Source organism: Vicia villosa, unplaced genomic scaffold (genome assembly GCF_029867415.1).
Source record: "Vicia villosa cultivar HV-30 ecotype Madison, WI unplaced genomic scaffold, Vvil1.0 ctg.000287F_1_1, whole genome shotgun sequence".
Taxonomy (NCBI): Eukaryota; Viridiplantae; Streptophyta; class Magnoliopsida; order Fabales; family Fabaceae; genus Vicia; species Vicia villosa.
The window spans coordinates 17,826-40,037 of NW_026705123.1; the positions used below are offsets into that span (position 1 = coordinate 17,826).

Consider the following 22,212-nt stretch of genomic DNA (forward strand, 5'->3'; position numbering starts at 1 on the left):
TATTTTGGTATGAATGACTGTATTTGATAAATGTTGCTATGCTATCGGAATATAATTTATTTGGGTGATTAATGTATGGATGAAGTTGTATTGTTTATATTCCTATAACATTTGTTAATGCGAATGAAACTCACCCTTACTGTTGTTATTTTTCAGATTGAGGAGTAGCTTGTGTACTTGGTGAGGATTAGCTCGTCAAGTAACTCGTTAGAGTCAGTTGGGTCTGTGTCATGCTCTGGTCGTGTAACACCGGGAACGTTATTTTAGAGTTGTTTGATAAACTTCTGTTTGTTTATGGTTTATGGTTGAATTGTGAGTGTATGACTCCGGTTGTTTGATTATTCAGTTGTTAAGAATATTTCGCTGTGTTAACATGCTACCTGAATAATTTTGGTTTATCGTTCCTTATATGGCGTGACATGAATATTTATTTATTTTGTTAGTGTTGTAATACCCTTCTTCATGTTTTACTCTGATTTTAATATTAATTTCCGCGGGGTTTAGAAGGGTGTTACAAAAAACACCATATTCCCTCGGTTTTAAAGAAAGCCGAGGGGAAAAACAAATCGGGATACGCTTTGAATCCCATTTTATGTAGTTTATGTTTTTAATTGTTTATAAGTGTAAACTAAATGAATTAACACTTTGGTTCTTCAATATAACTGAGGGATCAAATAATCATATTTCACTATACAAGCACTCATCAAACAGATTTTAACCTAATTCTTACTTATATAAAGTCGCCCCATGTTGAAAGTATTTGTGGGTAAATATTTTCGGTAATATATCGTATCCACAGGGATTAGTTAATATCACTGCCGTTCTATAGTTGTTTATTTTGAGTTAAGAAATTTGGTTTGGTTTGTTTTATACTAATAATAATATCAAAAGCAAATAATAAAATAAAAGCAAGTAAAGGACTTTGTGTTAACAATTAAAGAAAGATGTTGAGTCTTTAGGGTTCATCAACCTAATCCTATACAATTATCAATTAATTCTCAATAGAACAATCCTTTGAATCATTATCTTCACTTATCCTCAAATAAGATTCCATGTCTGCAAATCAAATTAGATAACTTTTACCGGTATGAGATTCGATCTCTCCAAATCACAATAACGATAATAGTAATTAAGAACGATAATTATGAAAACCCAATTACAATTCCATCTCTGCAAATTGCAATTGAATCAATATAGTAACCTAGGGCAAAAGTTAAATCCTTTCTTTCGATCAAAGATTCAACAATGATGTAAATTAAAAGCAAGGTTTCTTATTGATAATAAATTCAAACAATTGTTCACAAGAATTAATCAATGGTAATGTATATTCATAGTTTAACTACTACCTTAGACTCAACAAGAGGGATTTAGCTCTCCATAGACATGAAGAACACACAAAGATTAATGGAAGAATTCATCTTCATCAAAGGAATGTCTTCGCTTGATAGAGAATTGGTCTTCAATTGATGATTGTGGCTGCACCTTCAGATTGCTCTCCTAATTTCGCTCTTCACAAAGTTCTTTTTCTCTTGGAAGCTAGGGCTTTTAAATAGAAGTTTTTGGGCTTTTAACGCCGAGTCCGCGGCGCGGCAACGGATGAGCGCGGCGCGACCAGAAACAGAGACTTTGGCGCGGCGCTGGCTAGAACTCCCGCGGCGCGCCCTTGTCAAACTTCATCTTTTTGCTTTGCCTTTGAGACCTCCAGCTTCCTTTCCTCTTCATGTTCTTCTCAAGCTTCAATTCAGCTCTAAACCTGCAACAATAACACCCACAAGTGATTCGATTTGCTTTACACATGAACTAAACCTTTTCAGTTCAATTCTCACTAAAAACCTATGGATCTATCACAATTTGCATTAGTTTAGAGAAGAAATCACTTATATTAACACATGAATTTACCATTAATTTACTCCTAACAAACTCTCCCCAACTTAGAGTTTTGTTTGTCCCTAAACAAAATTACTTACCTCCAGCAAAGTTTACCGACAATCAAGCAACAAGTTTTTTTCAAAAAGGGTTTTCTCAAGTGGTTCAATCCAGTAACTAAGCCAAATACTCCTCTTCTACCTGCAAACTCAGAATATACACATGAAACAAACTTTGAAAGCAAATCACCTCCAGAAGTTCAAAACACTACACAATTGTAATTGAATCAGCACTAATCACTCTCATCAAAAAGTATGATGAATAAAAGAGGGGTTAAACACTCATCCAAACAATTAAATCAACAAAGATCCATATCATACGTTCACCAAATTGCTCGCATCAAGTCTTGTGGAATCTGAGAATCAGAAGGTCTTTCTATGGTTGTAATGTGGTTTAGATTCAAAGAAAAGAAGATAATCAAGGGTTGTTCCTAATATAGGGAAGCATCCAATTCATAACTTATTTCTTTTTCTCTAAACTCTACTTCCTTTACCTGTCCATCTTCTTTCATTCATTCGTAGCTTGATTTTTCTTTTTCACTTTTTTTTTTCAGCAACCGTTATATTCTAACGTTGTTACTTCTCTTTTTTTTTTTCAAGCTACGACTTCTTTTATCTTTCACCGATTACCATAAGTACTTACTCTTCTTTTGAATGTGACTCTCCCCAACTTGGAGATCAACCTGTATTCAGATTATATGAATGCTCCCCTACTTTCTAAAAAGGTCAAAGAGAAAACACATCACCAAATTTTATGGTTGATGGTCCAAAACAAAACTTTTTATTGAGATCAAACTCACCAGGTATTTCCTTGGTGCATATTATGATACTTACCTTGACCTCAGGCTCAAAGAATGGTTAGCAAAGGATCACACTCTCACAGAAGCAAATAAGTTTTTTCATTGGAATAGGCTAAAAGAACTCTCAGATTCAAACAAGTGCCTAAATCACTTCCACAGATTTCCACAGACGATGCAACAACCGGTTTAGCATGATACGAACACGTCAAAATAATTGATGGTCTCCTGCATATAGTAAACAATGGAAAGCTTTCCTCACAATGGTTAAGGCTAAGCTGATCCAACAAACAATGTACCATAAAGAACTTCTGATAAGAATTTACTAACACCTTAAGTTTCATTGCACACATTAAGAGTTTGAGTTCAAAAATTCATACCTGCTTTGTTACTTACTGAAAAAGAGAGTGAAACTGAAAAATTTTTGAACATTCACTTCCTACCACTTTTCATACATGTTGCTTCATTGTTGATACTTCGCTTGAGGTTCTCGCTTTGTTATGGGACTACTTACTCTAACTGGGGGCAAATAATTAAAAAACACAGAAAATTTGAACAATTCAAAAATAAATAGCTCCACCCCCCAAACTTGAACTAAACATTGACCTCAATGTTTCGTAACAAGTCCGAGAGGGTGACTTACAGAGAGTAACGCAATATCAATTGCTGCCTCCTAGCTTTCACCAGATGGGTTCCCTGATTATTTCCTGAAATAAAAACTAAACAAAACAAAACATTAGAAGTGTGGGTTACCTCCCACGAAGTGCTTCGTTTAACGTCGCATGGCTCGACGGTTCATGGTTGAATCATCAACCAATGTCTCTTTTCCTTGGTACTTTTCTTACCAATGTGAAGCCCCAAAAGTATTTCATGTTTGCTTGTTTGGTTTCTTCATCCTTAATTCTTACCACTTCAACTCGCGATCTCTCTTCCTTCATCTGTTTTTTCCTCTCCTCAAGAGAGATAACCTCCTTACCCATTAATTTCTTCGTCGGTGAGAACCTATCCTTGATGAATTTGACACATCTTGGCTTAAACTCTAAACCTTCTAAAGATGGGATGGTGATTTGCAAACGGCTAAACATTTCCATTGGCCGAAAGCAATGACTTTCCTTCCCTTCTTTATTAGGAACTTGTGGAGGAGGTAATTCCAATGAGAGTTTATGCTCATTTGCATTACTACTCTTCTTCAACTCTAAGTCCACCATCTTCTCTTTTAAAAAAGTTTCAACTTTTGAAGTTTCTAACTCATGCACAACTTCTTTAATTATATCCTCCTTTTTTGTTCCTTCGACGCACATGTCTTCTACTTTTTTAGGAGGTCTTGGATAAGGTAGCTTCATTGAAAGCTCATACTCAACTTCTATATTTTTCTTGATGTTTAAATGCTCTATATTATCCTTTTCAACAACATCTTCCTTGTCATCAACTTCCTCATCAATCACTTTTACACTCCTTATAGAAGTCGCATTGCAGGTTTCTACACACGTCATAGGATTTTGAAAAGTTGAAGCCTGACTTACATTTTGCTCGGTGAAGAATTTGGTAACTTGAACATCTTGCGTTTCCCGATTTTGTTGAATGGATAAAGACCATTGCATGAATTGATTCATGGTTTCCTCTAGCTCTGAGGGTCCACTTTGATAACCTTGATTATAATGTGGAAGCCCTTGTTGTTGATTTGTCATTGAAATTTGCATGAACTGATTCATGGTCTCCTCTAACTCAGAGGGTCCACTTTGATAACCTTGTTGTTGTGGCGACGGTTGAGTGTATGGTTGAAAGGCTTGTTGTTGATATTCATGGTCAGCTATATGATACTCCATCGTATCTTCCGGTGTGAACCATCCGATATCACGAAACTCATTAGCTTGAGGTGTGAACTGTGACAAACTTTGAAGGAGATACTCCATTTGTTGGAATAGGATCTCGTTTTGAGCATGAAGTGCAGCATTTATATTTGGGTCAAACATTCCGACAAACAAACATCTACAAAACTAGCAACCAAGTGAAATAACAAGATAAAAAAAATCAAAATTAAAAGACTATTGCAATAAAAAAATCTAAAATAAAGTAACTAACTAAAAATCTAAAATTGAGGAACTAAACAAAAAATCTAAAAATAAGTAAATAACTAAAAATAATATAACTAAAAATAAGGAAATAACTCAAAATAAAAACTATTGCAATGCGTGCAATATTGACACCAATCCCCGGCAACGGCGCCAATTTGTTGGAAGTATTTGTGGGTAAATATTTTCGGTAATATATCGTATCCACAGGGATTAGTTAATATCACTGCCGTTCTATAGTTGTTTATTTTGAGTTAAGAAATTTGGTTTGGTTTGTTTTATACTAATAATAATATCAAAAGCAAATAATAAAATAAAAGCAAGTAAAGGACTTTGTGTTAACAATTAAAGAAAGATGTTGAGTCTTTAGGGTTCATCAACCTAATCCTATACAATTATCAATTAATTCTCAATAGAACAATCCTTTGAATCATTATCTTCACTTATCCTCAAATAAGATTCCATGTCTGCAAATCAAATTAGATAACTTTTACCGGTATGAGATTCGATCTCTCCAAATCACAATAACGATAATAGTAATTAAGAACGATAATTATGAAAACCCAATTACAATTCCATCTCTGCAAATTGCAATTGAATCAATATAGTAACCTAGGGCAAAAGTTAAATCCTTTCTTTCGATCAAAGATTCAACAATGATGTAAATTAAAAGCAAGGTTTCTTATTGATAATAAATTCAAACAATTGTTCACAAGAATTAATCAATGGTAATGTATATTCATAGTTTAACTACTACCTTAGACTCAACAAGAGGGATTTAGCTCTCCATAGACATGAAGAACACACAAAGATTAATGGAAGAATTCATCTTCATCAAAGGAATGTCTTCGCTTGATAGAGAATTGGTCTTCAATTGATGATTGTGGCTGCACCTTCAGATTGCTCTCCTAATTTCGCTCTTCACAAAGTTCTTTTTCTCTTGGAAGCTAGGGCTTTTAAATAGAAGTTTTTGGGCTTTTAACGCCGAGTCCGCGGCGCGGCAACGGATGAGCGCGGCGCGACCAGAAACAGAGACTTTGGCGCGGCGCTGGCTAGAACTCCCGCGGCGCGCCCTTGTCAAACTTCATCTTTTTGCTTTGCCTTTGAGACCTCCAGCTTCCTTTCCTCTTCATGTTCTTCTCAAGCTTCAATTCAGCTCTAAACCTGCAACAATAACACCCACAAGTGATTCGATTTGCTTTACACATGAACTAAACCTTTTCAGTTCAATTCTCACTAAAAACCTATGGATCTATCACAATTTGCATTAGTTTAGAGAAGAAATCACTTATATTAACACATGAATTTACCATTAATTTACTCCTAACACCCCAAACTTGCATGCATCATTCTTTGGGATGGATTGCAAGACAGAAAAATCTTCAATGTTCTTCTATCTAGAAAAAAAAAAACATTTTAACCTAATGGTGTGGATGTTATATTTTTCCTCATTTGATAGATTGTAAGTGCAGAAAATCAATCTTGCTTCAAAGATTTATTGTACATTTCTTCTCTTCAAACAAACAGACTGTTAAAAAATGGTGAATTTGAATGCAAAGTTCTGACATTCAAGCATCATTCTTTTAGAAGTCAGAACTTAAATAGATAAGGGAGCTTCAACTTACACAAAGAAGGGAGCTTAACCTTTGAAAAGACTTTTTGTAAACAATTTATCTTAATATTTTGTGTAAACAATGTAATATTTATAAAAAAAAAAAAAGAATTATGCACCTCAATTTTAATCGAAAACCGAGGTGATAGTTAAAGGACATGATAATTTACCTCGGTGTTATAGTTAAACAGAGGGGGTCCAATAATCCTATTTTATTATAAAAACACTCGCTAAATATATTTTACCCTAATCCCTAATAATATGAAGTTTCCCCTAGGAGAGGAAATATTTACCACCGTTGCAACATATCTCAAGGATAGATTATAAGTGTAGAAAATAAAAATTCTCATTTCCCTTGGAAACAGATCTCTATCATCTTGCATGGGACCTATCGCATCTAAATCTTGATATCATCGAAGATTTGTTACATACAATGTATTAATATTCTGTGAAAATAATGTAATCAAAAAAATAAAATGTGAATCCACCTCAGTGATTTGTCATGACCGATGTGATAGTTAAGCATTTTTCTATACTATATACAATGTATGCAACAAATCTTTGTCGCCCATTTAATGAACATAAATCCTTAAGACGCTACCATTAATGATTCGCTTGAAACCTAAGGGACATCCATTATAAAATCTTGCTAAATATTGCAAATCTAACCTAAATGAAACATATGAAGCGCTTGAAACCTAAGGACGCTTGGAAAAATTATCTATGATTGATTGCAAGAGCACAAAAAAATTTGGGTTCAATGTTTGTTTTATGAAAAGAGTTGGTTTTAGCATTTATTAAGAAAAAGATTTTTGGGATCACTTAACAATGTCAAGGTTTATTCAGATAGAGTTTGAAGTTTGAAGAAAGAAGTTTTGAAAACAGGAAGAAGTTTTGAAAATTGAAGAAGTGGTAGGATATGAAGAGATTATCCTAAAGCATAAAGTAAATTACATGAACTAAAAGGTCTCATTGTAAGGTAGCCCAAGAGGAAGCCTTAGTGTGTGCAAATGTACTAACCACAATTGGAACAAGAATTTGACATTTGTCAAAATGAGCATTCATTTCTCTTTGGATTAAACCACAAAATAAACAAAACAAATAATCAAGCACATAAGCAGATGAATCTTCAAGAGCAAGAAATGGAAACAGATGAACAGTAAAAGGTTCAAATGAATGTTATGATCACAGAGCCACAAAGAGAAATCCAAGTCTTCAAGATAGAGATCAAAAGTTTCTCAGAACAAGGTCAATTCTTGAATTGAAGTCCAAAAGTCTAGATGAATCACAAAGTCTCTGATACAAACACTCTAAGAAAAAGAAAGCATTAAGTCCTAAGGTCCAAATTCCAAAATATGCCTCAAATAAGGGATAATAACACAAAGTCCACAAGATTAGATAAACGTTTTTTAAGGTTTCATTCATTTTATAATGTTTTTGTCCTTTTTGAAGTAAGAAAGAAAAACAAGCAAAAGGATGAAAGACATAAAGTAAAAGGCAAAATAAAAATGGCAAGAAAACTATATGACAACAAAATTAAATGGCATTAAAGTAAGGAGCATAGAAGTAAAAATTAGTAATTAGTACAATTAATATGTCAAAGTTAGTGTTAATAAATAATCAACCGAGTCAGGATATTCTTAGTAATTGGATCTCAAAGGATGAAGAGAAAAATATTCAAAAATGCATGAAAATTAATTGTTAAATTAAAATTAAAATGGAAAATAAAGAGAAAATAGCAAAAAAATATTTAAACTGATTTAAAATTTGTGAAAAATATATATTTGATAGAAAATAATTTTTGCGATTTATGAAAAAGAATTGGAGTAAAAAATATTAAGGGATCATATAAAATTAAATCATAAAAGAAAAGGAAATTAAAATGAATGAAAAAACAAAAGTAAATAAAAATGGTTAACGATTAGCTGCATGGCGTGTTGTGATTGGCTGGAAATTCAAATTTCCCATAATAACGCATGTTGCGGCGGGAAATTTAAGATTAAGGTATTGATTAACTTAACTCGTAAATAAGCAAGAGTCACCACCGATCTTTATTGTTTCCAAAGGAATGGGAAAAGAGCGAATAAAATCCACAGAAGTTTAAAAACAAAAATAATAAAACAAATAGATAAGGGTACGGGGGTTGATTATGCACGGGGAAGGTGTTATCACCCCTCACGTCTTTGGTACTCTAAATGAACCTCTTGAAAATTTGTGTTAAGGCTAAAATTGGTTGTTTACAAAAAAATTGTGGAGCTGAGAAAAAAAAGGTGATTTTTATGATTTTTGTTTGACAAGACTTCTTGAGTCTTATGCCTACGTACCAACCAAGTGCAATGAAGGATCAAAATCTCATAGTTAATGGTACAAATTAAAAGTTTGTTTGTTTTGATTGATTTTAAATGAAGAGACATTTTGTCATCTTTAAGAGGAAAACTCAACTAATCACCCACAAGTATGAGACAATGGACCTTTGCATCATCACGAGGAAGGGTCAAGCTTGGATAGAAAGCAACAAGCATGCCTCAAACTCTCAAGTTGAAAAAGTCAACATATTTTCTATCAATACTATGGAGATAGGATAATTACATCTCAACTATGAAGATGACTTATGTCTAATCTTTGAGAAAAAAGTTTTAAAAAAGTTCAAAAAGGGCACACAATTTTTGAATGAGTTTGATCTTTTTTAAGTCTTTTGAAATTGTTTTGATATGCTTGAGATGTTTTAGCATTTATTAAGAAAATAAAATTTTGAAAATGCACTTGAAAAGTCAAGGTTTTTATTGAAAGTGGTTCAAGTTTAAGAAAACAATAAGGTTTTGAAAAAGGGAGAAGATTTTTTTTTAAATGGAAGAAGGGGGTGATATGAAGAGACTATCCTAAAGCGTAAAGTAAAGGATAGGAAAAGAGAGATCTAACTACACAAGAAGCAAGCATTTGACAATAAGTCAAAATGAGCATTTTCTTTCCTTTGGATTAAGCCATAGGTAAAGCATCAGATGAAACCAAACCATAAATTGATGAAAGTCCAAAGCATCAGACAAACTTCAAGCATCAGATGAACAATCAAATGCCTCATATGAGTTTCAACCTATCAGATGAACCAAGGTGTCTCAGATAAATTCTGGTATCATATAAAGCTTAAGAATACAAATGTTTCAGATGAATTCTAAGGTTGCAGAATGTAACACCCCATATTTTCTAATTTTAATTTAATCGGAAATTAAATTATTATTTAGAAATATTTGGTATTTTGTTGAATTATTGGAGAATTATGGATTAAGGGCCATTGGGCTGGAATGGTGAGATTAGTAGTATGGGGGTGCTAAGTGAGTGAGTCCATTACTAATTATTTTATGTTTTCATAAAATAAAGGAAATAAGGAAAAATTGGGAAAAAGGAAAAAGGAACGTGAAAAGCAGAGCAGAGGAGATGAGAGATTGGAAAAGCTGATACGTGAAAGAGGAACAGAAGAGGAAGAGGGCTAATCAAGATCTTTGGCTAAGGTAAGGGGGGACTCTTCCGGTTAATATCTTTTATCATATTGTAGATAATAGGATTGATTTAGATGCATTGTTTGTGTCAATTGGTTATGTGATGGATTGGGGTTTTGGGATGATTTTGAAGGGAATTGTATGATTTGATGAAATGTATGATTATATGATTGTTATGATGATTAAATTATCCTCTTTGTGTGTTATATTTGTGTTATAACATGTATGTGGCTGATATGGTGGTATTTGAGGTTCATAACATAACTTGGTTTGGTTTTGGGGATTTTGGGGTAAATCCCGTAATGCTGTCAAATGCGATGAAAGCTCTGACTTTTGCCAGTTCGCGCCGCGAAGGTAGGTGCGCCCCGCGAAGGCGTACTTGTTTTCTCGCATCGCGTCGCGTGCATAGGTTGGCGCCGCGAACGTGTTTGTGTGCTTCAGGTCGCGCCGCGAACTTTGGTTGCGCCGCGTGCTGTAGCGATAACTGTTTTCTTGTAAAAAGTTAAAGATGTGTAACTTTCAAACCGTAAGTCCGTTTTAGACGCCGTTTTGGACGTTGTTCCTTAAATTGAATGTTATACCATATGAAATGAATAAAACAATAACAACTTGATTTTATTTTAAAAAGTATCATTTTCTTCAAATGTGGTTTATTCTGGTTTTGCATAGCTGATGAGGTGCAATGGTTGTTGTGTGCATAATTGAATATGTGCAATGATGTATGTTGTGATAATGTGGTTGCTTCTGTTAATTGTGCAAATGGGTGTTGTTCATGGTAAATATGGTTATCATGTGTTTTGAGGAATGATGAGGTAAATACTCTGTCGTGGATGAGTTGCTTTGTTGTACTTGGTACACGATTGTGAGGGGTGTTATTGTTGTTGCACTGTATAATGAATGATTTACCTGTTATGATATTGTGGTTGTAATTGGTGTTTGTTATACATATATTGTTGATGTAAAATATGTATTTTATTGTGGTTGAGAAATAGCATAACTGTGTATGGCTATTGATTATTGTGGTGGTTGATGATTATGTCATTGGTTGATTTATGTGGGTGATAAGCATGTTATGGTTGATACATGCATTCATAATCATTATGTGGCTGATCCTTGACGATGGTGGATCAGTGGTAGCTAATTCCCATTGTGTGGAATTAGTGAGTGGGTGTTGCCGTATCCTTGACGATGGTGGATCGGTGAGTTGGGTTATCCCAGATTTTGGTACCACATGCATATAGTTGCATTTGCATTAGGCTACTTGTGTTATTATAACATGAATGGAAGATTGTCCAATGTTATAATATGTGATGATTGTATAATGGTTATGATTTGTTTGGATGAATTATGGTGTTGTCTCTTGGTAATGTATTCTATTTGTTGTTGTGTGTTGATGAGTACTTCCTGACAATCTGAATATAATGAAATTGGAGGAATAATGTGACTATGATGTGTTATTGTTTATAATTCGATAACATTTGTTAATTGTGAATGAGACTCACCCTTACTGTTGATATTTTCAGATTGAGGATAACGGCTTTTGGCTCGGTGAGGATTAGCTCATGAGCCAGATCGTTTAGTATAGCGTCGGTGTCATGCTCTGATATTGTAACACTGGGGAAACGATAGCTTAGAGTTTATGATGATACTCTATCGTGTGGTTATTGTATTAATTCTGTGGGATATTGCATAGATGATGTTATGCTTATCCGTATGGTGAATTTCCGCTGTGTTAACATGAGATGTTTATGTATTATGATGCATTGTTCCTTAGTGAAAGCATGACAATTGATTTATGATAATTTGTTTTAATTGGAATTGTGGCACCCTTGTTTTCATGTTTTACTCTGAATTATTTTATAAATTTCCGCGGGGTTTAGAAGGGTGTTACACAGAAGAATTCCATTGCTTCGGGAAAAGGTAACCAAAGTTTGAAGGGATCAAGTATATAAATTGTCATGAAATGTACTATATAATAACATATTATTAAAGTAATTTTCTATTGTAATTCAAATAACGTGATATTCAATTTTCTTCACCTTTATGTACACGTTTAACAACAGGACACCTTTCTCTCTCGATGACTTAAACGACAGTCGTAGACATTGGGCGTTTAGTTTCAATGTGCTAGCTGCAAAGAGGAGCTAGTGTATGACTTTGTCTTTGAAATTTGTAAATATATTTTTGTTGCTTAATTTGATGTTTTGTAAATATGACAATGGTGTATATATGTTTGTAAATAATATTTTTTGCTTTTATGTAAAAAATATTTGTCTAATATACAGATACAAAAAATACAAGTTTGTAATATATGGAAAAATAAAATAAAATTAAAAAAATTAAAGTGTTTTATCACGGTTATTTACAATAATCATTGTGATAGATAGAGTGCAAAATATTATATAGTAGGGGTGGCAAAGCGAGCAGCCCGCCCAGCCCCGTCATATGCCTGCCAAAAAAAAAGAGCGGGGTGGGCAAGCCTACAAATTGAAATGGGCATAACAACCTAGCCCGCCCCGCCAAGGTGGGAGTTTGGTGGGCGGCGGGCTTGCCCGCCTGTTTTTTTATTTATTATTTATTCATTTTTTTGATAGATTTTTTTACATTTTAATTAGATTTTTCACATAGTTTTTAGAACAATTTTTTATAAAGCATTTTTTAACAAATTTTACTTAAAAATATTGCACATATTCACAAATAAATGTATAAAATAAAACCATCAAGAATTAGAATTAGTAGAATTAACTTCAAAAATAGCGGATTTTGACTGAGCGGCAAGTTTTGGCGGGGCGGGCTATGACGGACGGCAGGCCTAAAATATCAACCCAACCCGCCATTTTTTGGCGGGTGCGCGGGCCGGGTCGGCGGGCCACAGCCCGTTTTGTCACCCATATTATATACCATTCAATCAGAGGGTTTCAAAACCATGACCATTCACTTTATATCACAACAGTTGTTTACTTTAATAGTTGTGATGTATAGCGCGCTACCTAGTTTATCACAATTGTCGTACGCCCATTGTAAAAACATCATACATACAACTGCCCCTTACCTCACAATGGATGGTCAGACGTGGTTTTATCTCTTTTCCAACTTTTGTGAGAGGTGTTTTCCATAGTAGTGTTTGATAATTTAAAGATGGCCATAATTGAAAGAAAAAAATCACATTGTTGAATTGCTTAAAAAAAAGCACAACGGAGGCTTGACTCTTATCAGATGGAGGCAAAGGATTTAAACAATGAAGTCCGTTCTTTGATTGGCGGGAACTAGTTTATCTTGATTGCTTTGGATATGCTCTTATGACGATGAAGAAATCTGTTGAGAATCATATTTCAAGGCTCAGGAAAAAAACTTGGCTTCTTACTACAGAAAATTTTCTAATTTTGAATAAAACAAGAAAATTGAGTAAAAAATGGATTAGCACAAAACAAATAAGACAAATAAGGTTGATTTTTGGGAATAAAATAATTCTGATATTTAATATTATTATACCCGCATGTACAAAAGACAAAAAGAACTAATAATTTACATCTACATCAGTATCATTTTTCACGCATCATCTTCCAAATCATAACCATCCCATACTACATACATATAACACGAAAAAATTATGCATTCAGAAAACGTAAAAATAAGTCCACCATCATGCTATAACAAGCTGCAAAATCAACAAAATAGAAGCAATCAACATCATTCTCAATGTACATAGCATACCACACATCACATAACATACTTGGGGACCACAAGCAATTCAACTCACGCGTTTTTCAAAACACAAACTCTCTATCCCTTAACAAATTTACAACTCAACCGGAAAATATGGGTGTTCAAAACCAAACCGACCTAATAGAAAATTGTAAAACCGAATCAAACCAAATCGAAACTGCAAAAAAATTTATTTGATTCGGATGTGTTTGGGCCATTTTCTAACAGAACCGCACGGTTCGGCTCGATTGGCAGTTTGTATTTTGCAAATCGAATCAAACAAAACCATTACTAACCAATATATATTTCTTTAATTCTTTAGAGAAATAACCAATATATATTTCTTTAATTCTTTAGAGAAATCAACAAGTATTATATGTATATTTTATCATATTCTATATTATATTATATTATATTCTTTGTACAATATTTATTTTAAGGTTTAAATATACAAATTCCCTTGTAATGTTAGCGAGATTTGATTTTAGCCCCTGATAAAGTTTTTTTTATCACCCCCCTAACTTGCATAGATTCCATGTGAAAACACCCCTAGCTGCCACTTGTTCAGTCAGATTTTATTTACTTAAATGAAAATGTATCTGTGGAATTAGGAATCGTAATATGTGGCATGGAATGTAAATATGAGATGACACGTTGACAACATAGGTTAAATTTATTCATTTTTACCCCTTGTAAAAATTAGGGTTAGTTTTTTAGAATCCATTGTTAGTAAGGAACGAAGTGGACGACGACAGCTGTAGCAAGTGGACGACGGTGCTGTGTAAGGGACGACGGTGCTACGAAGGCAATGATGGCAACGATGTCTGAGTTAAGTGTTAATCAAGTTCTTCTTCTTCGTGAATAACTTCATCTTCTTCATTTTCGTCATCTTCTTCGCTTTTCTTCTGTTATGGTTTTTTTATTTAAATGTTTAAACGTAAGATATGCAACACTTTAACTTGACTTTTCACCATGCGGGTGAGTTTATTAGGTTAAACATTGATGAGATAATCTATAGAGGAGGGTTGATTCAACTGTGTCTAGGTTACGCATAGAAAACTGGAGAATGGAAACTGTTTAGAAGTTAGTGAATAGGTGGGGGTACAACAAAGGGAGCTATAGGGTATAGACAAAGGTTTTGGAAATTTATGAGAATGGTTTTATTCTGTTTAGAAAAGATGATGATGCATACGATTTTGCTTCATATTTTTGTGCAACAGGTATTGATGGAGACATATTTCTGGAACATGGTGTTGAAAACATAGAACTTCGTGTTAGGGAACCTGCTTGTGTGAATAGAGTGATTGAAGTTGATGAATTAGGAGATGAAGTGGTTGAAGGTTTGGATGATAGTGAAGACAACAGAGCCACTGCACTTTTAGATGGATTTGAGGGGATTGATGTAACCTAGCCAATAAGGGGAGAGGGGGTAGTTGCTGGACTTTTAAGAAGGTCCAACAAGAAATGTGAAGAAGATGCTTATGTTATTTATGAGTTGAAATCATCTGATCCAGACGAGTCTTGTGAGGAGGATAAGCCCAAGTATGATAAATATTGGAAAGAGCACCTTAACAAGGACTTTATATTTAAGTGGGTATGGAATTTAATACACTTGTTGACTTTAAAGAGGCAATACGTGAGTGGTCAGTTCTCAATGGAAGGGAAATTACATTTGTGAAAAATGAAAGTTATAGGGTAAGGGTAGAGTGCAAGTCTAAATGTGGTTTTTTGGTGTTATGTTCCAAAGTGGGCAACAAGCATACTTTTGTTATAAAAACACTTGTAGACAACCACACATGTGCTAGGATTTTAAACAATAGATCTGCGAACTCAAGGTGGGTGGCTAAGCATGTAGTTAAGATAAAGCAAACAAGTGAAACTATTAGAATTAGGGACATAATGCAAGATATTAGACAAAAAATTTCTATTGGTATTACTGCTGCAAGAGCAAGGAAGGCTAAGTTGTTGGCAAAGAAGATAATTGAGGGAGATGCTGATATGCAATATGCTACTCTATGGAGGTATGCAGCTAAATTAAGAAGAGTTAATAGTGGCAATACTGCGAAGATAAATGTTGAAAGGCCAAGCTCAACTATCCAACCTAGGTTTGGATCTTTCTACTTCTGTTTTGATGGCTGTAAGAAAGGGTTCATCAATGGATGTAGGTCTTTTATAAGGGTTGATGGATCTCACTTGAAAACCAAGTATGTTGGTCAACTTCTAGTTGCAGTTGGAAGGGATCCAAATGATCAATACTTCCCCTTGGCTTTTGGTGTGGTTAAAACTGAGACTAAAGAAAGTTGGAGATGGTTCATTCAACTCTTGATGGAGGATATTGGTCAAGACAAAAGATATGTTTTTTATCTCTAATCAATAAAAGGTAATGGTTTTTAGATCTGTTACATAATTATTGTGTTGTTTATATTTGTTATCTAATTGCTTAATGGTACTTTAATTTACAGGGTCTGGTTTTTGTGTTTGAGGAGATGTTTGAGAGGATTGAACATAGACTTTGCCTCTGACACTTGTATGCCAATTTCAAGAAGAAGTTTAGTGGTGGAACCCTAATAAGGGATTTGAATGCATGGACTTGGTCGATGGATGTTCCTACCAAGTGTTGGTGTAAGCATGCCTTTAGTTTCTTTCCTAAGTGTAATGTATTGATGAACAATATCTCTGAATCTTTTAATGCTACAATTTTAGTTGCTAGGGACAAACCAATTCTTACTATGTGTGAGTGGATTAGGAAGTATCTAATGAATAGGGTAGCAACCTCTACACACAAACTTGAAAAATGGAAACATAGAGTTATGCCTATACCTAGGAGAAGGTTGGATAATGAAGTATCCTGTAAGGTTGATTTCTACTACATTTCAATGTCTAATTTACTTTGCTTCTGACTGTTGTGTAGAGAAAGGTAAAAGCTTAGAAGAAGGCCAAAGCTGCAGAGGAGCCAACTGATGCATAGTCTCTGCCAACTAATGTGCAGACTAAGAACATTCATGAAGTTGTCCAAAATGTGGAGCCAGCAAATGTTAAAATTGTGGAGCCAACTAATATGTTGGCTGATAACATTCCTGAAGAAGTTGTGCAGAGTCAAACTCAGTCACGTGTTGTAGACACAAGTCAACCTCAGCCCCCAAAAAAGAAGGCAAGCAAACCTCACCATGGATTAAAGATAAGGAGGAGTAAAAGAGTCAAATTGAACTGGTTCAAGAATCCAATTACAGGTCCAGGTTCATTTGACCAACCAATTACAATAACAGAGCCTACAGAAACATCAAGTGCTCATGACTCTAACCTTGGAGTGTCCACTAGGTCTTTGAAGAAATGGAAGAACAAAAAGATCAGAAATTGATTAAGTAGTGCTCATGTGTTTTATTTTGTGTAACTGTCAGAAACTTCTTATTTTGTGTTTGTGTAACTTATTTTGTGGCAACCTCTTATTTTGTGACGACCTATAACATGTAATGGCATTTTTGTGTAATGGTATCTTGTGTCTTTCACTTGATTATGTTGGAACAGACCTATAACATGTATTGGAATGGTATCTTATGTAACAGACCTATAATATTTAGTGCAATGTTATATTTGTTTCCTTCATTTGATGTTGTTTGTACTTATATAGCTGCATAATCCAATAATTTCAGTTGAATATGAAGCAATTTAAATAACAGACTTTCTATTGAACCATATGAACCAATTTAAATAATAGACTTTCTATTTAACCAAAACAAGAAACACTTTTCATTCAACTGATCAACCAAGATACACTTTCTCTTAACCTAAATTACACAAACAGATTAAAGTACAAACAAGATACACTTAAATTACACAAACTGATTCAAGTACAAACAAGATACATCTAAATTACAAAAACTGGTTCAAGTACACACAAGATACACTTCCTTAACCTAAATTACATAAACTTATAAATTAGTGAAAAAAACATCCAAGATATAGCAAGTGCAACCATCATGTTATAGCTCATATTCTTCTCCATTGCAAGTTTTTTCTTCAATCTCATACTCTTCTCATAACTTGTGTGTACTCCCCAATTATCATTAACAATCTCCTTCAAAATTTCCTTCAGATCATCTTTCGTCATTTCAGAGCATCTGCATTGAATCAACTCAATCCTCTTGTATTCACCCAGCTCATCATCCCACAAGAACATACCACACCATTATGCATAAATTGTTATCACATAAATTCGAATAAAACAAATGAAGAAATAAATATAATACAAACACTTACCAATGAGTTTCTGCATTTCCAGAATTTTCGTTTAGGGTTATCAATGGTGCTTGATACCCACATCTTCATTGCCTCGTTACAACCACAAGTTGGCAGAAATCGTCCAACCGAGTTTCCAACAGATGATATTTTCTGCCCATGATGATGATTTGTGTTTGTGTGTGAAAACGGGGAGACAAAAAGGGTAGGTGGCAAAGGGGGACGATGAGGTACAGGCGAAGGAAAGGAAAAGGGAAAGAAGAACCCAAAAACGATGGAGGCTTTAACGTGATGAAGTTATGTCTCAACAAGGATCCACGTGAAAATTCCATGGTGTTCAAATTTGGAACAAATATTCCACGTTGGAAAATAAGAGAGAATCTTGGAGGAGTATGGATGTACAAGTGGCAAATAGGGGATCTGGTGAAGGAATCTACATAAGTTAAGAGGGGATCAAAAAATTTTTTTACAGGGGCTAAAACCTAATCTCGCTAACATTACTGGGGGGGTTGTATATTTAACCCTTATTTTAATTTACATATTATCAAAAAACAAATTATTATTCATTTATAAATACTATTTTAACAAAATATATTTTATCGTATTCTTTATATGGTATTTATTTAAGAATGCAATTTCATGTGTCTCATTCTTTAGACCTAATATAAAATTGTAAGACACAGTTTTATATATCAAATTATAAACTTAGTTTGATAATTATATACTTTTTTATGGTAATGTATGAGCGATTAAACACAAACTTATATTTTCCTATATATGTGTATGTATGGCTCAATAATTTTTTTTGTAAAAAATCGAATCCATCCAAACCGCATTAGTTTTTGATTTAGTTTGTTTTTATTTTTAAATGTCAACCGAACCAAACCGAACCGCATATTTTTTCTCTTGCGGTTCGGATGACTTTTAGCGTTAAAACTGCTCAAACCGCACCGCGAATACCCCTACATGAAAATAGCTCAATAAATACTTCACCTCACCCATACTGAATTTCTCTGTTCACCCTCTCCCTCAACTCACACCTACAAAAAGAGTCTCTCACTCTCTCATTTAGAATCAATAATACTCACTCAAACCTCTTCCAAAATCTCTGCAAAAATCTATACCAAGACTTCATAATCACTCAAACCTCAGCTAAAGCCCCTGTACGTTTCACTAATCACCACTCCCTCATAAGCCAAATGCACCCTCCTTGTTTTTAAGTTCATATTGGGCCTTAGTCCTTGGCCCAATCAACATCACCACTTTTTTTAAGAGAATTTATCTTGTCATCCCCATTTTATACATGCCACCCCTAAGTAGGGCGTTTTATCAAATTATTCCTTTAAAATTTCAGATTTTTTAAAATTTTGGATACCGTACCAGAAATTTTATTGGATTTACAAATTTACCGTGACTGATGCTACATACCACAAATTTAAAATTTTTCAGTATCGGATATTTCAAATTTTCAGTATATAGCAGGAGTTAAAATTGATACCGAAAATTTGAAAAATTCAGTACCGATTCAGGACCGCAAAGATATAAAACTTCATCTGCCATACTAGAAAATTCTAGGTTATAAAGATGTTTCCCGTACACACCGGAAGTTTGGAATTTCCGGTATTGGTTTTCTACCGAAAATTCGTAAATTTCCGGGACGGCGTGATATTTTGTAAATCGCACCCAAAAATTTTAAATTTCCGGTAAATGGATACCGGAATTTTGAAAAAAAACAAAGAATTTCCGATATCGGCCAAAAAGAGGTACCGAAAATTTGCTCTGCGGTATCGAAAATTTTCTTTTTGATGATTTTTGCCACAGTAATTTTTTTCCAGAAAACGTAATTTTTTTGAGTAAATAGTATCAAGGACATTTTGGAAATAATATAAAATGAGGATAGTATGTATAATTTAGGGGGGCATGTATAATTCTCTTTTCTTAAACATCCATGTTCTTTTTATTTTAATTAGTTAAGCAAATTTTAATTGGTTAATCATTTTAATTTTTTTCAATCATCTTAATTATTAGGTTAAATTCATTTTTAATTGGTTAGTTTTGATGTGTTGATTTTCAATTAAGTTGGTTAATTAATTAAATATGGCTTAATTGATTAAACAAATTCATCCCCAATAAAATTAACTTTTCCAATTCAAACCTTTGATCAAAACCAAGAGGTACTTTCAAAATCATTCACTTAATAATCATTCCTCCATTAAAATTTAAAAAAAAATCTAAAAATAGTCTTGAATTCAAAAATAAATTCAAGACCATTTGATGAACATCAAATGGTTTTTCTCAATGAACGCTTTACCAATCGCTCACCAATTTCGCAAATAAACCATAACAATCTCTAAATTATTTTTTCAAATAATTCAAAAACAAAAAAAACCTTGGTCGGAACCAAGTCCTATAAATCAAATTAAACCAAACCATTTTCCAAAAGCCAAATAAATTTATCAACATCAAGTTTCTTTTCAAAATCAAAACTAATCCAAAATCTTGTCATCACCCAAGAGAGAACTTTTTCAACGTTCGTCTGTGTTAACTCTCTCTTCCAGCATTCGTCCGTCTTGATCCTTTCGCTCGTATGCAAACATTTCCAAATCTAGCATAGTTTTACCCAAGAACTACGAAAGGTATGACTTTTCCGTTGCACTCGGGAATACGTAGGCACAAGGTTTTGAAATCTTGTAGAGCCCAATAATAAAATAAATAAAAAAACCTAAAAAATATTTTCCTTTCTTCCTCTTTACCTCGCATAATAAGTAGAAGAACACAAGTAAACAACACGCTAACATTTGATCACAAAACTAACTAAATGGGTCACGTTAAGTACAACAGATGCGAGGAGTGTTAATATCTTCCCCTTGAATAACCGACTTCCGAACCCTAATTTGGTTGCAACGACCATATCTTTGTTTTCGTGGGTTTTATCGATATTTTCTCATTCCTTTTGGAATAAATAAAGTTCGGTGGCAGTTATGTTGTATTTCGAGCGTGCAATACGCTCGAGTATTTTTCGCACCGCGACAAGATGTTCTTGGTCTCCATTTTTATTTCATTCATATTTGATGGGGAAATGTTTGATAGGACTATGGTGTATGTATGCATATTCACTTTTTATCTATGGTATTAACAAATATCCTAGATTCATATGTCGTCTCTTTATGTACTTGTGGCGACCTATTTTAAGCCACCAACTTTATTTTATCGAGGTTGTGACTTAAGATATAATTTTTTTGCATTTTCTATGATGGAGCTTCCTCCTCTTTTGGTTTATGTTTTAAAAGAAGCGGTGACCGCTTTTAGGGAATCTGCCATCATGTCGAAGGCTAATCGAGAAGATATATTCCCATACAATCTTTTGGTGGTCAAGAAGATGGCTTTATAAATTCTCTACATTGAAAATGATGTTATTTTATTACTTGATCCTCAATCCTGATCCTCAATCCTCAAGGGACTGTGTTGTACCCCAAAATTTGCCCTCATACATTTGCAAACGTCATTTTATTTCGAATAAGTGGCGTATCACAGTTGATAAGGATTTGAGGTTAAAAGGTACATGAGCGAGAGGTCCCAGACTCGAATCTCACTTCTAATATTTCTCCTTTTTTATTTGTTTTCTAATTTTAATTCTAACTTTATTTCCATTATTCAAAAATCATAAAAAGTGCATTTTTTTTATTATTTTAATTTAATTTTCGCACTAATTAAATAGGCATTTTTTAAAATAGTCAATTTTAACTTTTATGCATTTTTTAGTCAAAAAATCACCAAAAATCATAAAATATTCAAAAAATCCAAAAAAATAAGTTTTTTATCTTATTTGTTCTATTAATAGCCCTTTTTATATCTTAGGGAGCAATTCAATCTCATTAAATTATTTTGATTTAATTTCTTGCTAGAATTAAAACAGATTAATTTTTTGGCCTTGATTTGATTCATAGATTTTAATTTTCCTTTTTTACTTAACCTATTTTTTGTGTATAAATAGTCACTCTTTTCACACATCTAAAACCAACAATTCAAACCCTTATTCCCACTCTCTTCAAACAAACACAAAATATTTTCTCCTCCTTCTCTCTAAGATCAAACTTCACTTTCTCTCATGAATATCATAACAACTTTATAGCTTGTTGAAGAACATCAAGAACACTTTCAGAAGAAAAAAACTCAAGAACTTATATCATCCTCTCACCGTAGAACCGAGCGGTTCAACTCCCATCTTTCCTCCACAAACCTCCATCGGAGCCCTCAGGTGGTGTTGTTTATTTTTTATTTTTGCTAGCTTTTTATTGGTTCAATTGATGGCCATGATTATTGTTTTGAAAGTGTTGTTTTCTTTTGATTTGGTTTTATTTGTGTGAATGG

General features: G+C 33.7%; 1 protein-coding gene across 1 annotated transcript; it reads right to left on the bottom strand.

Annotated features, from left to right (window-relative positions):
• Positions 1–637: 637 nt before the first annotated feature.
• LOC131626428 (uncharacterized) lies at positions 638–4,707 on the bottom strand. Its single transcript, XM_058897236.1, has 3 exons — positions 4,470–4,707; positions 4,022–4,370; positions 638–662 (listed from the first exon to the last, which is right to left on the bottom strand). Exons 1-3 carry the CDS (start codon positions 4,693–4,695, stop codon positions 638–640), a joined length of 600 nt encoding a protein of 199 aa, XP_058753219.1. The 5' UTR covers positions 4,696–4,707.
• Positions 4,708–22,212: the final 17,505 nt, after the last annotated feature.